Here is a 14,880-nt window from a genome sequence, read left to right as displayed (position 1 = left end):
AAAGTAAAACTTTCTCTACATTGTTTTAGCATTGTTTCAGTCCTTTTTGCATATGTATTGTATTTTTAGTATTTTTGAATAATTTTTAAATCCAATCAGCTTCAGTAATTTTTATCAACAATGAAACTGTATTTACATTCAAACAAACAACACAAGCTCTATAAATATCTCATTTATTACTCAGTCACATCAGTACTCCAACATTTCAATGTTTAAAATCTGCACATTTTATTTATTTCCATTATCTATGACTGTGACTTTTTTTAATTTGTGATAAGGGGCTCTGTTTTACACCCTGTGCAAAGTGTGTTGCGATTCTCTACACTGATGAGCGTGGTGTTCTCGAAATAAGGTATGTTCTGAAACATTCCTGGTGAATTGCACTAATAAATTAGCAATCTGCCAGTCAGAGTGCACCTGGCTCTTAAAGGGAATGGTAAGCAACACACTGATTGGTTTATTTCACATTAGAGCCAAAACACACCCATGATTACAACAACTATAAGCATGTTGCACATTTTGATCTGTGCAAGGTGTACTTTTCCTGTCATTACGATAGCAAAGACAAACTGATACACAATAAATCAAGCTGCACAGTGCGTGGTTGAAGGGTTGCCTATAGATCAATAAAATAGGACCTTAAATGTTTAAAGAAGAATTCTCCCTGTGGGATTGTGGAGGAGGTGCAAACTGTATTGGGAAACAATTAGGTGATTACATTGGTAATTACATTTAATCAATTCTATAATCAATAACGGAAAACCGATCCCCTGTTGCAGGTGGTCAGTGTGTGGCAGACGTGCCTCCGCCCGTACGGACACAGCGACAGTAATGAAGTGAAGATATACACAACATTACGACTACAAAGAGCCTCAGTCTGTAATGTACAGAGAACAACTGAAGCAAATACAGGCTCAAATGCCAAAGATGAAAGAGGGATATTTCCTCATTCAGATTCACTCTTCATCACTTTGCTTTTATTCTTGTAAACAAATTGCTGTCATCTTCTCCAAACCCGCTTTGATCTCGTACATCCTCTCCCTCAGTGTCCGTCTAAACTGTCTGCACCGCACACTGCTACAACAACACTGCACAGCCTCACACCAGACTACACACACTGAGAGCACTGTGCTCTTACTTATATCTGTATACAGTATATGAGACTAGTACTAGTTCACGTCACGTCAGTTTAGTTTGAACAGAATTCTTTAGGACATGATTTTAATTATCATGAGATTACAATTTTTTAAGAAGCTTAAAAGTTACATGTAATTTCTAAACAAAAGTTCCAAAATATTTTTTTTTTCCCTTCGCTCAACAAGGTATAAAAGGTATAAATGGACACTAAGATGCAAAAACTGACAATTTTGCAACTATTGTCGTTGTGATGTCACAAAAATCTAAATTTACATGTATGATCAGTCAATAATGAATGTCCAATTTTACCATAAAGAACATCTTGCAGCAGCATTGATGATGGTAGTGTCTGACCGCTGCACAAAGCAGCTCTTCTCCAGCACATCCCAAAGCTCTGTGGGGAACTCTCTCTCAATCCATGTGTGAAAGTGATGATCTCATGCTCCCTGAATCACTCTTTCACAATTCCAGACCCATGAATCCTGACATTATCATCTTGGAATATGTCCGTGTCATCAGGGAAGAAAAAATCCATTGATGGAATAACCTGGTCTATATTCAGTATATTCAGCTTGTCAGCTGACCTCATTCTTTCAGCACATACTGATGCTGAACCTAAACCTGCAGACCAACTGCAGCATCAACCAACCCCACATCATTTACTTACTTAAATACAGGTGGAGACTTTTTTTTGGCCAGGCAGTGTAGTTTGTTCATTTAAGTTTTAAATAACTTTTAAATTGCCCAAGACAAGCAGTATGTTATGTCATTTTATACAGATGTAATACTGTTTGAATGTATATAGCCAAACAGTGGCAGCGATATCTTTAGAATTACTGAATTAGTGGATTGCTTGCCCTCTTAATGTGTTTGAGAGCATCAGTTGTAAAGTTATAAAGAAGTGAATAGCCCAATTTGAGTAAAATTCTTATCCATATTATGGCAAAATCTTTTCAATTAAGTAAAGAAAATACTTTAAGAAATGAAGGTCAGTTCATCAAAAACGTTATGATGAAACTGGCTCTCATCAGGTTCCGCTCTAGGAAAGAAAGAGCAAGAGTTCCCTCTGTTGAACAGGACAAGAGAGGAGTATTTTGGTTTGTTTAATAATTTTAAATTTCTACATGATTCCTTATGTGTTCCTTTATAGTTTGGATGACTTCAGTATTCATTTACAATGTAGGGAAAAAAATTAAAACATTAACTGAGAAGGTGTGTCTAAATTTTCAAACAAATTCAAAAAATTAAAAATTGTACTTTAATAAAGATTTTATGGTATCGTATCGTAAAACACTGGTTCTCTGTAGTGTGTAAGGATAACAGTTTTTAGTTGTGTCTCTCAGCCCTACAGACAGGTGTGCTCTTCACCCTGGTTGTGTACTATCTCTCTCTGGCTCTTCCTCAGTGAGTCTCTGTCACTGTCACTGTGGTGTGATATATGAACACATATGAATGTGCAGTTATGAAGCACAGTCTCCACTGAACGGCTTCATTTTCTGGATGCTCCCGCGGTTCTGCTATAGCGCCGCTGAAGATGATTGATAGCTGTTTATGAAGCAGAATCACCAATGTTAACATGATTTAATCAAGTCAGCTGCTCGTGTGTTGACTCGGCAGGCCTGCAGTTCCTGTCACAGTACCGGCGTCTCGTGGCCGAGAATGTTGGGTCCGAGCTGCTTCGGCTCTTTGTGTATCGGAAAAATTAAAGTGCACCTTGTAACCAGGCTGTCAACATTAACCTCTTAAGACCTTAACTCTTGAATGGCATCCATTTTTTCCTTTGCTATTTGGGCTAATTATCACCTGATTAGTTTAAAAAAACAAAGAATTAGCTTTTTACATGATGTAGATTCTGAAAAAAAAAAAATTATGTCCACATATGAGGACTTTAGTTTTATGTTTCAACACAATGAAAAACACAATGAAGTCGCAATTTTTTTTGCCTGAATGAAAAATAAAAGTACAAACAACATTTGTGCCCCTTTGAGCAATATAGCTCATTTGTAGTGATGTTCATTTAAGTTTTTGATAAAAATCTAAACTGTAATGTGTTAAACTCTTCTGCCACCACTAGGTGACAGTATAATGGCCTCATAAGAGGACACCAGGCCCTTGTAGAGAAAAATTTAGTGTTGTGGTCTAGACAACTCAAAAAATGTGATGTCCACACATGTGGATCCCAGGTCCTAGGAGGTTATCCTCCTAGGGCCTGGCGTCCACATGTGTGGACATCACATTTTGGGTTTGGGTATAGACCAGACACAACACAAAATTTGCTCTACAAGGGCCTGGTGTCTTCTTATGAGCCCATTACACTGACACCTAGTGGTGGCAAAAGAGTTTAACACGTTATAGTTTCGATTTTGTTCACAAATTTAAATAAACAGTAAATACAGTAAAAGTTATGCCTTCATGTTGAAGCCGCACTTCAAATAAGCCACATTGCTCAAAAGGACACAATTGTTGTTTCTACTTTTGTTTTGTACTTTGTTCAGTCATAAAATAACTTAATTGTGTTCTAAAATAAAACTAAAGTCCTCACATGTGGACATCATTTTTCTCATAAACTACTTTATGTAAAAAGATAATTCTTTGTTTTTACACTAATCATGTGCCAATTAGCTTAAATAGCAAAGTGAAATAAAAAATGCATGCCATGCAAGAGTTTGGGTTTTAGGAGGATAAAGGAGACTTATTTTAAAATTATACCAATTTTTACAATTTATTTGTAAATCCATTAAATTCGTAAGATTTATTATTAACTAGCAATTTTACACCCTGGATCTTTATTTACCCATTCAGTGCCCCTCACCAGAACCTTCGTGTGGAGTTACCCTGGGCCACCATATGGTATCCACCATATATCTCCCCTCCACATAATGTATTTCTTTCCTGTTCTGTTGGGAACGGTGCTGCAGACGACAGACTCAGAGCACTGTTTACCAACACACAGCCCTGTCACAAAGATGCTTCATTTGCATACAATCTAGACCCGGCGGGGCTGTGAGATGATTGGCGCGCATAAGTGCGGGAGATATCTCCCTGTGGGCTCCTTTTTACAGCAATTGCTCAACCTTGAATCGTGGATGCGTTAGCGTGTAGCGTGTCACGATGTCTGTCTAGACAATGCAGAGCCTGTAATGCGAGCTATCAGTAATAATATCAAAAGGTCGTGCTGCAGGTTATGTTTACTTTCCAAGCTGGAAGGAATATTAAAGTGCCGTATCGTGGAAAAGCTATTTTTCAGTTTCTTTTTATGAAAAAATGATGCACCACACACTATATGACTCACCATATAGTGCATATAGTACACGCTTTATGTAGCTTATATAAAAACCCAGCTGCAGGAATTGGCTCTAAAATGTAATTAGTGGTGTAAGAAAATATCAGTACATAAAAATATTGTTATATATTGTGCTCTGCAATAATGTACCGGTTTAAAAAAACAGTATTGATTTTAAAGTATAATAGGCATATATTTGATTTTTTGTTAAATTGGACATATAATACCTATATTTACACAAGTTAGAATAGGTCTATGTGATCACTCTCACATAAAGATATCTCACCAGCTGTATTCTTGCCAGTTTTATTCTTTTTAAGAATGAGCTGTTGCTGTCCACGCCATGTATACGTTGAATATTTACCCAAACAAGTTAGTTCATGCCTACTTTTGAAAGTGGCACAAAACTCATTCTTTAACAAATCATCCTCATTTGCTTACTTGCCATTAGTATTAGATACAGATCCCTCTCTCAGAAAAAGTCTGCTCGCTAATCCTGCTATGTACTGTCTGATATTCTCAAATAAAATGACCAAAATGGCATTTCTTCAACTGATCTAGTGGGTGGGGCTCTGGTGGGGGTTGACAGATGAGGGGTGGAGCCAGGTTGGTTCTATTCATGTTTCCTTATTGTGAGGTCACAATATGGGAGCATCCAAATGGCTTATAATAGCATATGATTCCTGAAACCAATCATTAACTTGCAATTTGTGTTTGCTTCTTTAGTGATGATGTCCTATATGGTGCTCTGCAGCACCTCTAGTGATATGGCTGTATGTGAAACATGCATACCGGTTTTAATTTCCCGGATTAACCCGTATACCACCCAGCTCTAAATCGTAATATTATTGTTATAGTGGACAATGTATCGTGATATTATTGTCTCGTGAGATGTGCTGTGATTCACACCCCTACATACCCCTATAATCATCGCAAAATGTTAATACAAACTATAAATATTTTATTTAAGCAAGCAGATGAATCACTCAGCAGTAATTGCAGCTCTGGTTGGTGGTGTTCTCCATTACTCTTGTACTGTATTGTCTATTTATTAACTGTAGTACTGTGCTTTTGTATGCCCGGGGGTTTATTTATAGAACAGTGCTTTCAGCGTTCTCTGTGCATTTTTGCAATGATGGCCCTATACACTGCTCTCCTGGCCTCAGTGGTCTTTTTTTCTTGGTGGAAGCTATTGAATCACCACAGCTTCACACACTTAAAACATAGAGCAGTTCTATAGTGTATAGATTATTATCAAAATCCTGTACATTTTGTCCCGCTAATCTTTCAACAAATGACTATTTATCATATCAAGACTTCAGACTAACTGTTTAATGTAACAATTCATCGATCTGTAGCGATGCATCAACACCAAACTGAGATTGATCCAATGCATCGATGCAACGCAAAAAGGTTTAATTAAGAATCAAGAGACTATTATTGTCATTACATCTGAGTACAGATACACAGTGTTACGAATTTACGTTCCTCTGGAACCATGGTGCAACATGGCACAACATAGACAACATAAAGTTCAAAAGTGTAACGAAAACTATAACACTGTGTGCTGAGAGTGTGTGTGTGTGTTGAGTAGTCTGACTGCCTGGTGGATGAAGCTGTTGCAGAGTCTGGTAGTGGAGGCTCTGTGTGTTGAGAAGTCTGACTGCCTGGTGGATGAAGCTGTTGCAGAGTCTAGTAGTGGAGGCTCAGATGCTCCTGTATCTTCAGTAGAGTCGCTTTACTGCTCCTTACAAGCTGACTGGTAGAATTCATACATAAGGCCCACTGGATTATAAGGCGCACTGGCAATTTTGGGGAAAATTTAAGAATTTTAAGTGCACCTTATAGTGTGAAAAATACAGAATTTTATTCATTCATTTTTACCTTTTTCTTATTGCAATAGCAATAAGCAAGTTTGGGCTACTGTATTTGAACTTTCTTAATGGCAACCTTGGTAAAAAATTGTTTACTACTGTTTACTACCAAGAGCAGTAATTAAGCTTACTTAATTTCAATGTGTAAATATATGACAATATTAGCAGAATTTTGATGATCAAAGGAATACTTAGTAAAGTCCAAAAAAATGTAAAATAGATGTTATTTTCAGTAAACATCTTTTCATTAATACAATCTGGTCGGGGGGCTTTTATCATGAATCCTTAAATAGTGCATTAGCCATAATGTCTAACAGCTAAGTGGTGATGCTGACTGTTTTTGGAGCTGAATTAATGCTCTAGTAATAATGTATTCATTTAGTGTAAATGTATTGTTGCACATTATTACAGGGTTCGTACGGTCATGAAAAACCTGGAAAAGTCATGGAATTTGAAAATAGCAATTTCCAGGCCTGGATAAGTTTTGGAAAAATAAAAATACCTAGAAAGTTTTGGGAAAGTCATGGAAATTAAGTCTACAAATTGTTGTGCTTCAGTTTAGTGAAGGAGAAAATCTATTTTAAGCTAACAAATATGTCAGCTTTAATTAGAGTTAATTCAGTAATTTATCCCTATACAATGAAGCTCTTAGGATCTGACACACATTTTATTATTAAATATTATGTGTGTAAACATTATATCTGATTCATTTTAGACCTACTATAATCAATTTTGATTATAGTTTTAATAGATTTTTGGTTATATTGTCCATGTCTGCACTGATGTTTTAAAAATGTTCAAGGCATGGAAAAGTCGTGGAAAAATCTTTTGGTTAAAAAGTGTATGAATCCTGGTATTATTACGCAATTTAAATGCCTATGCTGCAACACAAAAAACACATTATATTGATAGTGACCCGTGTGCTATATTGGGCTTTTGAATGCACAATGCTGAAGCGTTGCAGTGCAGAAATGATAAAAATGATTCCGGCTTGTGCTTGTACTTGTATGAAATAAATCCCCCTCCTTGCTGGGAATTGGGAAGCACTTGACATGCACAGATATAGAGCCTTTAAAGTTCTGTATTCTAATGCTGCGCTGGGATGAATTGCTTCTACATTGAAAGAGGGGATAAACTAATTCCCTGCTCAGCACATGAGTGCATGCTGAAGGCCCCGGTGTGTGTTCAGTTATAATAGGGGTGCTATAGAAGGGCTTTTCATACAGTTCCTTCCCCTGTCTCGCCCCCACTGCAGCCCGTTCCTATTCTTACGCTCGGGTTCTGTGAGGCGTGCTGTAGTCAGTGAAGGCTAATGAGGTGGGAATTCTGAGATGCGTGGGGCTCCGAAAAATGTGAGGAGATACTGTAGCCCGCCGTGACACTGGGGGGGAGGAAGAAGAACAAAGCTCTCCCTCGGCAATAAAACAGACATATTTCAATCTCTTTTCTCACTTTACTTTAACAGCAGGAAGACTTTATTTCCCCACAGATCGCTGATTCTTTACCTGCTTGATGATGCAAGTTTGGACAGTTTTAAACAATCCTCTGCCTCCCTCATCCTCCTCCACATCCTGACGAGAAGCAGCGTGAATTCGGAAGAACAGACAGACAGTGGGCGACAGGATGAGACAAAGCGGCATTCAGCGAAGAAACGGATATACGTTATATTACTGAAACAAAGGGATTAAAACTGTGATGTGTGGAATAATTAGTTACAGGTGGTTTGAGACAAACTGTATACAGTACCTGTAGCATCTTAACTGTAACTGTAGGATCATATGATTTTCTGAAAGCTTACCTGGAGAACCAGTATCATTAATTAAAGGAGAAATTTGGTATGAAATGGACTTGTGTTGTATTTAAACATGAAAATAAGTACAAACTTTTGTCAAATAGCTCCCTGCATTACAAAATATAGCGCTTTTAGCAGATGCTTCCAACCGGCTTATAATGCTAGAGAAAGAGGCATAGCATTGCCCATACAAAGAAAATTGTATTTTTACACCATAATTATTATTATCAAGCTCAATTAATAGTGTTTAACAAACTATGGCATCACACCAATGTCAAAAGTCGGGGGCGCAAAAATACCAGGTGAAAAAAATTAACCAGCGTGTTTTAACATTTTGCGTGTGTACCGTATTTTTCGGACTATAAGGCGCACCGTATTATAAGGCGCACGATGAGTGAACGGTCTATTTTTAGTGTTAGTCCATACACAAGGCGCACTGGATTATAAGGCGCACTAAATGAAACTTTATTTATATCAGTAACAATAACTCTGAGCAATAAATCCTTCACAATATCTGTGAAAAATAACAACATCTCTGAGCAATAAATCAACAAGCACAGCAAGTAACTTACGTATTACTCCGCGACGCTCCTGACAACGGTAGCCGCAACGCTCCGACAGACCATAATATTATGTTGAAGCACAGCAAGTACGTATTACTCCGCGACGCTCCTGACAACGGTAGCCGCAACGCTCCGACAGACCATAATATTATGTTGAAGCACAGCAAGTACGTATTACTCCGCGACGCTCCTGACAACGGTAGCCGCAACGCTCCGACAGACCATAATATTATGTTGAAGCACAGCAAGTACGTATTACTCCGCGAGGCTCCTGACAACGGTAGCCGCAACGCTCCGACAGACCATAATATTATGTTGAAGCACAGCAAGTACGTATTACTCCGCGACGCTCCTGACAACGGTAGCCGCAACGCTCCGACAGACCATAATATTATGTTGAAGCACAGCAAGTACCGCATTACTCCGCGAGGCTCCTGACAACGGTAGCCGCAACGCTCCGACAGACCATAATATTATGTTGAAGCACAGCAAGTACGTATTACTCCGCGAGGCTCCTGACAACGGTAGCCGCAACGCTCCGACAGACCATAATACTACTTGAAGCACAGCAAGTACCGCATTACTCCGCGAGGCTTCTGACTATAATAGCGTGTTGTGCCGAATTCGGTGAATAAAACGGTTTTAAAACAGAGATAAAGATTGGATAAGTTTCATTTCTGGATGAAGTGATTTCCAGCGCTGTTTGGATATAACTGTGGATTACAGGAGACTGGATTGATGGATTCTCTTTAGTCTGGACGCGTTTTGAAGGTAGGACCTGTGGCTGAGCGCGGGTGTGTGTTCGGGGGGTGGCGGCAGTGACCGGAGGTTAACCCCGGACAAAAGGAGAGCCTTTTATTACTGGAAACATGCGCTCTGACGCAGCTCTAATTCATGAAACATACATGCTACAGTAAAAGCACAGTTCTGGAATCCGGAGAGCCAGACGGTTCGAATGGTGTATGACATGACCGCATTCGATGAAATATGGACGAATGATAAACGCAAATATGAGAGTTATGAATTATTAAAATCATAACCAAGGCATATTTCGCCCTAAATGTTTATTTTCTGAAAGGATATTCCGCTAAATAGGCTAAATAGCTCAAAAGCAGAGATTCTAAGCTTTAAAATTGTATATTGGATGTCTATATTGAACCTGTAACTGTTCATAACTATTCAGAAACACAGCCAGTTATGAAATATTAAATATTTCTGGCCCGCCGGTGGGCCAGCGCGTGTTAAGAGGTTAACTTTACTTAGAAGTGGGTGCTAAAAAGAAACGGTTTGTGCTATTACCCCAGAACGGGTGGAAAGGAAAGTTTACCGGCACCTTGTTCTGGCCACGGAGCTACAGTGGAAACTAGCTACCTTGAGCCACAGCCGAGAGGCAGTACGGCAGTCAAAGGTAACCGCGCGCTAGCCCAAGAGGGGGATCTTTTTCTGGCGTGGGTGAGGAATTCTGCACAACAGAGCGCCGTGTACCACATAAAAATCGAGGTCAGTAAACACAAGCAAAATCCATACACAAGGCGCACTGCATTATAAGGCGCAATGACGATTTTTGGGAAAAAATAAGTATTTTAAGTGCGCCTTATAGCCCGAAAAATACGGTAAATTAACTTTGTGTGAGCGCAAATGTGAAGCTCACGAGCAAAAAAAAAAAAAAAAAGGGAATTGTGTGCGCGCTGAAAAAAATATCGATCTCAAGCTTCATTTTTCTCCTCTCGGATGTTTATTTTCTCTCATATTCACAAGTTCAAGTTCACAAGTTCTCCTCTCGCGCTGTGCGAATTACCTGCGGCTTTTGTTTTTGCTTGAGCGAATCTTTTGCACAGGACTTTTGAAAGGGGTGGTTTTGACAGTTTGGGGGCGGGGTCAGGGTTGTCTCCCTCAGCGAACACTGTTGGCTGATATCTCTAGGGTTTGCGCCTATTAACAACAGCCAGAGGAGGGTGGAGAAAAAAGGACAGCAGGACAGTTAGCTAACTAGCTATGCTAACATCCAAAGAGCCCGCTCTCTGGCGCTGTTAGCCCGGGTATAGTGCTGGAATGACCGGTTCTCTCGTTCAGCGCCTAAAGCGACCGGCCCTCCAGCGCTGTCTGTCCGGGTTTAGTGCCCGAAACAACCGGCTCTCTTGTTTACCGTCTGGAGCCAATGACGCTAAACGAGAAAGCCGGTCACTACAAGTACTAAACCTGCTCTAACAGGCTAACAGCGCCAGAGAGTGGGTTGTTTGGATGTTAGCATAGCCAGCTAACTAACTCTCCTGCCGTCCTTTTTTCTCCGCCCTCCTCCGGCTGTTGTTATTAGGTTGTCCTGGGGTTTGATAACAGATGGATGGTGCTGTGCTGGTTAGATTAGTAGGTTCTGGTGTTTGATAAGAGATGGATGGCGCTGTGCTGGTTAGATTAGTAGGTTCTGGGGTTTGATAACAGATGGATGGTGCTGTGCTGGTTAGATTAGTAGGTTCTGGGGTTTGATAACAGATGGATGGTGCTGTGCTGGTTAGATTAGTAGGTTCTGGTGTTTGATAAGAGATGGATGGTGCTGTGCTGGTTAGATTAGTAGATTCTGGGGTTTGATAACAGATGGATGGTGCTGTGCTGGTTAGATTAGTAGGTTCTGGGGTTTGATAACAGATGGATGGTGCTGTGCTGTTAGATTAGTAGATTCTGGGGTTTGATAACAGATGGATGGTGCTGTGCTGGTTACTTTAATAGACCACTTCTTTAGGTCAGACCAAACTCTGGTCCTTTGGTCCAGACTATGGTTCACACCACACAAACGGTTGTTCTACGTATCAAAATACAGTTCTGTATTGTGATACGTATTCTTTCTTGCCAATGCACAGCCTTAGCAGTGTATATCCTCCTCAATGTGTGTGTGTGTGTGCTTTTATGCGTGTGTGTGTGTGTGTGTGTGTGTATCCTTGTGTGTGTGTGTAATTTATGAGCAATTTCATTGTTCAGCTCTTGTGCAATGCGGGTTTGTTTCTCTGCCACCGAGTCCAATTAGAAACATTAAGTCTGTCAGTCTTCTCTGCTGTGCCATCCTGACTGCTGAGACAGTCCAACCGAGAGACTTGTATTATGGGATGGAATGCACAGACAATGCTAGTGTTTCCATCAAGCAAATTACAAAGAGCCAGTCCAGCCCACATGGTTTAGAGCTCTATGGGGACTCCTGAGTGTATTGTCTGGGTTTACACACAATATAAACGGTTTTAAACGATGCAGAGGGTTAGATTTTTGGTGATGGCTTGTACTGAATACAGATTTAATGGGATGGGACGAGATGGGATGGGATACTCATTTCACAAGATGAGACAAGATTTGAAAAATATATGTATTCAAAAATCCCAGTTGTGTGGTCTTTTTTTACCTCTTGGATGAGTCGTTGCTGCACTCTTTGGGTAAGTTTCATCGGTCGGCCACTCCTGGGAAGGTTCACCACTGTTTCATGTTTTTTCCAGTTGTTCGCTGTTCGAGTCCCAAAACTTTAGCAATGTCTTTACAGCCTTTTTTATAATGATAGAGCTTAATAACTTTCTTTCTCTGAATTTTGTTGCCTATCGGCATGATGTTTTGGAAGATTTTGAATATGTTTTCGTCTACTTCACTTTGTCAGGCAGGTCCTATTTAGGTGATTTCTTGATTAAGAACAGGTGTGGCAGTAATCAGGCCTGGGTGTGGCTAGAAAAAATTTACTCTATCAATGACTTGATGAAGTGAACGTTTAACTAGGTGGGGGCAAACGCTTTTTTCACATAGAGCCATGTAGGTTTGGATATTTTTTCTCGCTTAATAATAAAAAACCTTTTTTTCTTGTGTTGTCTTTGTCTTGTTGTCTTGTGTTTGATGATCTAAAACATTTAAGAGAGAAAAAACATGCAAAAAAATAAGAAATCATGAAGGTGTTGAACACGTTTCCGTGCCACAGCATACACCAAACTGTTCCAATGGGCAGAGGTCCTTGTGTCAGGCTTTATAAAAGAATAAAAATCTTATTTATAAGAATATTACCATGCGAATTTAAAACACTTTACACTAATTATATAATACACACACACAGCAATATATTTTAAAGCATAAATCCAAGTATATTAAGTCATTACGAATCCTCCCCCACACTCAGCTACTCAGAGAATGTGGAAGAAGCATTTTAAACGCAGTGCCTCAGGCTCATATTAAAACCAGGGTGTAACGTAATGAGAAGTTTGAGGAATTGAAGCCGTTTGGAATTATGGGAGGTTTTACAGACAGCTGTAACCCCCATTGTTCTGCTGGAGGAGCCAAATGCAAATAGAGGCACCACAGCGCTGAGGAGCTGTCTGAACATCTACAGAGAGCAGCTCTACACTGAGGCTGAGCTGCTTTCCTGCACATGGTGACTAAAACCAGAGCGTGTGCTGGAACAGCAACTGTGGCTTCTTCTTCTAAATTCCCCTTGCTCTGTAAATGCACCCTGGCATCTACGGGAAATACCTGGCAACACTACTAAGCTGACCTCCTCCTCGGGTCAGGCTGACACCGCCTTTTGCTTCACCAGTTGGACAGCGGTTGTTCTGGGCTATTCTGCTGGTATAATAATGAAAGGATCTGCAGTACAAAAAGCTCATAATCTGATACATCTTTTACACATTTAACACTGTTTATTACTGTAGTTAATGCTGTAATTAGTGACCCTTATTGTAAAGTGATAAATATCTATAGTATGTAGGGTGTCATGATTTTGATGTTTCATCGAAATCGATCGAAATTATGTCATGGTCTCTAGGCTCGAAGTCAAAAAGAGGATCAACGATCCCTCCCTCTAAGCTATGCAAGCATGCATGTGCTACGCAAATGGCGCAGCACACTGTAGCCGAAGCCGCGGACATTGTGACTGCTTAAAGAGCAGCTCTTTCTCCAGAGAATGTGGACATTCTCCTCTTCTTAAAGAAAAACTTAAAAATATAAAAATAACAGTTGTTTTGTCTAGCCTCAAATATGTTAATAGTTTTGGTACCTTAAGGAGCATCTTTCTCTCAGATAAAGTTAATAATATATCTTTATTAAAGAAAAAAACTTGTCATTCTCAGGGACCGAGTCTTAATTCTCATGTTTAACTGTTATAGTAGGATAGAGTTTAGTTTGTTAAGGCTCTAATTGTTCTATTATTTTGTACATGACTGTTCCTGTATTTTTTTGATTATTTATTTTGTTATGTTGCACATTGCTGTTTTAATAGCGCACACTGCTGCTACCAAAAAAAAGCCACTAGATGGCATTACATATATATCTTAGTTAAATTATTTAAATTTGACCATTAGTGCCTGATGTGGTGTATTACAGATCACTTGTATTACTTTGCATCACTTATATCAAGCCCACCTTTTGAAATAAGATATTGTAAATTTGATGAATCAAACCAATGACTGACCATAGACTAATCTAAAACTGGCATAGGCCTCTCTGCTGTAAAAAAAAAAGAAAATCAAGAATCGAATCGTGACCCTAAAATCGGAAATAAAATCGAATCGAGGATTTAGAGAATCGTGACACCCCTAGTATGTAACAATTCCATGATCTCTTCTGATTTTCAGACCAATGATGCTTCAGGCAACACGTGGAACTGGCTGTACTTCATCCCCCTCATCATCATCGGCTCCTTCTTCATGCTCAACCTGGTTCTGGGTGTCTTATCAGGGTGAGTGAGGCATCTCAACAACTTATTACAAATCTATTTCTTTAACTCTCCATCTCTTTTCCTCTCTTTCTCGCTCTTTCGCTATCTCTTTTTCTCCGATTCTTGCTATCTCTTTCATGCTCTCTCTCTTTCTTTTACCTCTGTCTCTCGCTGTCTATCTCTCTCTTTTTCTCTGCCACTATTTCTCTTGCTATCTCTATTTCTTTCTCTGTTTCTCACTTTCTCTTTCACATTTTTGCACTGATCTCTTTTACTCGTCTCTTTCACTCTCTTTTTTCTTGGTCTCTCACTATCTCTTTTTCTGTCTCCCTTTTTTGTCTCTCTCTCTCTCTCTCTGTCTCTCTCTCTCTTACTCTCTTTCTTGGTCTCTCGTTATCTCTATTTTGTCTCTCTCTATCCACTATCTCTCTTTCTATCTCGCTAACTTTCTTTCTTGGTCTCTCGCAATCTCGCGTTCTCTCTCTCGCAATCTCCCTTTCTGTCATTGCTGTCTCTCTCTCACTCTTTTTCTTATTCTCTCGTTATCTCTCTTTTTGTTT

The 14,880-nt window shown here is 39.5% G+C and overlaps 1 protein-coding gene across 6 annotated transcripts in view; it reads left to right on the top strand.

Moving 5' to 3' along the window:
- Positions 1-14,880, top strand: part of cacna1bb (calcium channel, voltage-dependent, N type, alpha 1B subunit, b) — a 337,484-nt gene that overhangs the window by 127,298 nt on the left and 195,306 nt on the right. For all 6 annotated transcript variants that reach the window (XM_049466430.1, XM_049466432.1, XM_049466431.1 and 3 more), the window contains exon 7: positions 14,238-14,341. In XM_049466430.1, coding sequence (XP_049322387.1) covers positions 14,238-14,341 — 104 coding nt within the window. The remainder of the gene's footprint in view (positions 1-14,237; positions 14,342-14,880) is intronic.

The sequence above is a fragment of the Astyanax mexicanus genome, chromosome 17 (assembly GCF_023375975.1).
Source record: "Astyanax mexicanus isolate ESR-SI-001 chromosome 17, AstMex3_surface, whole genome shotgun sequence".
NCBI lineage: Eukaryota > Metazoa > Chordata > Actinopteri > Characiformes > Acestrorhamphidae > Astyanax > Astyanax mexicanus.
This window is presented reverse-complemented; position numbering and strand designations above follow the sequence as displayed.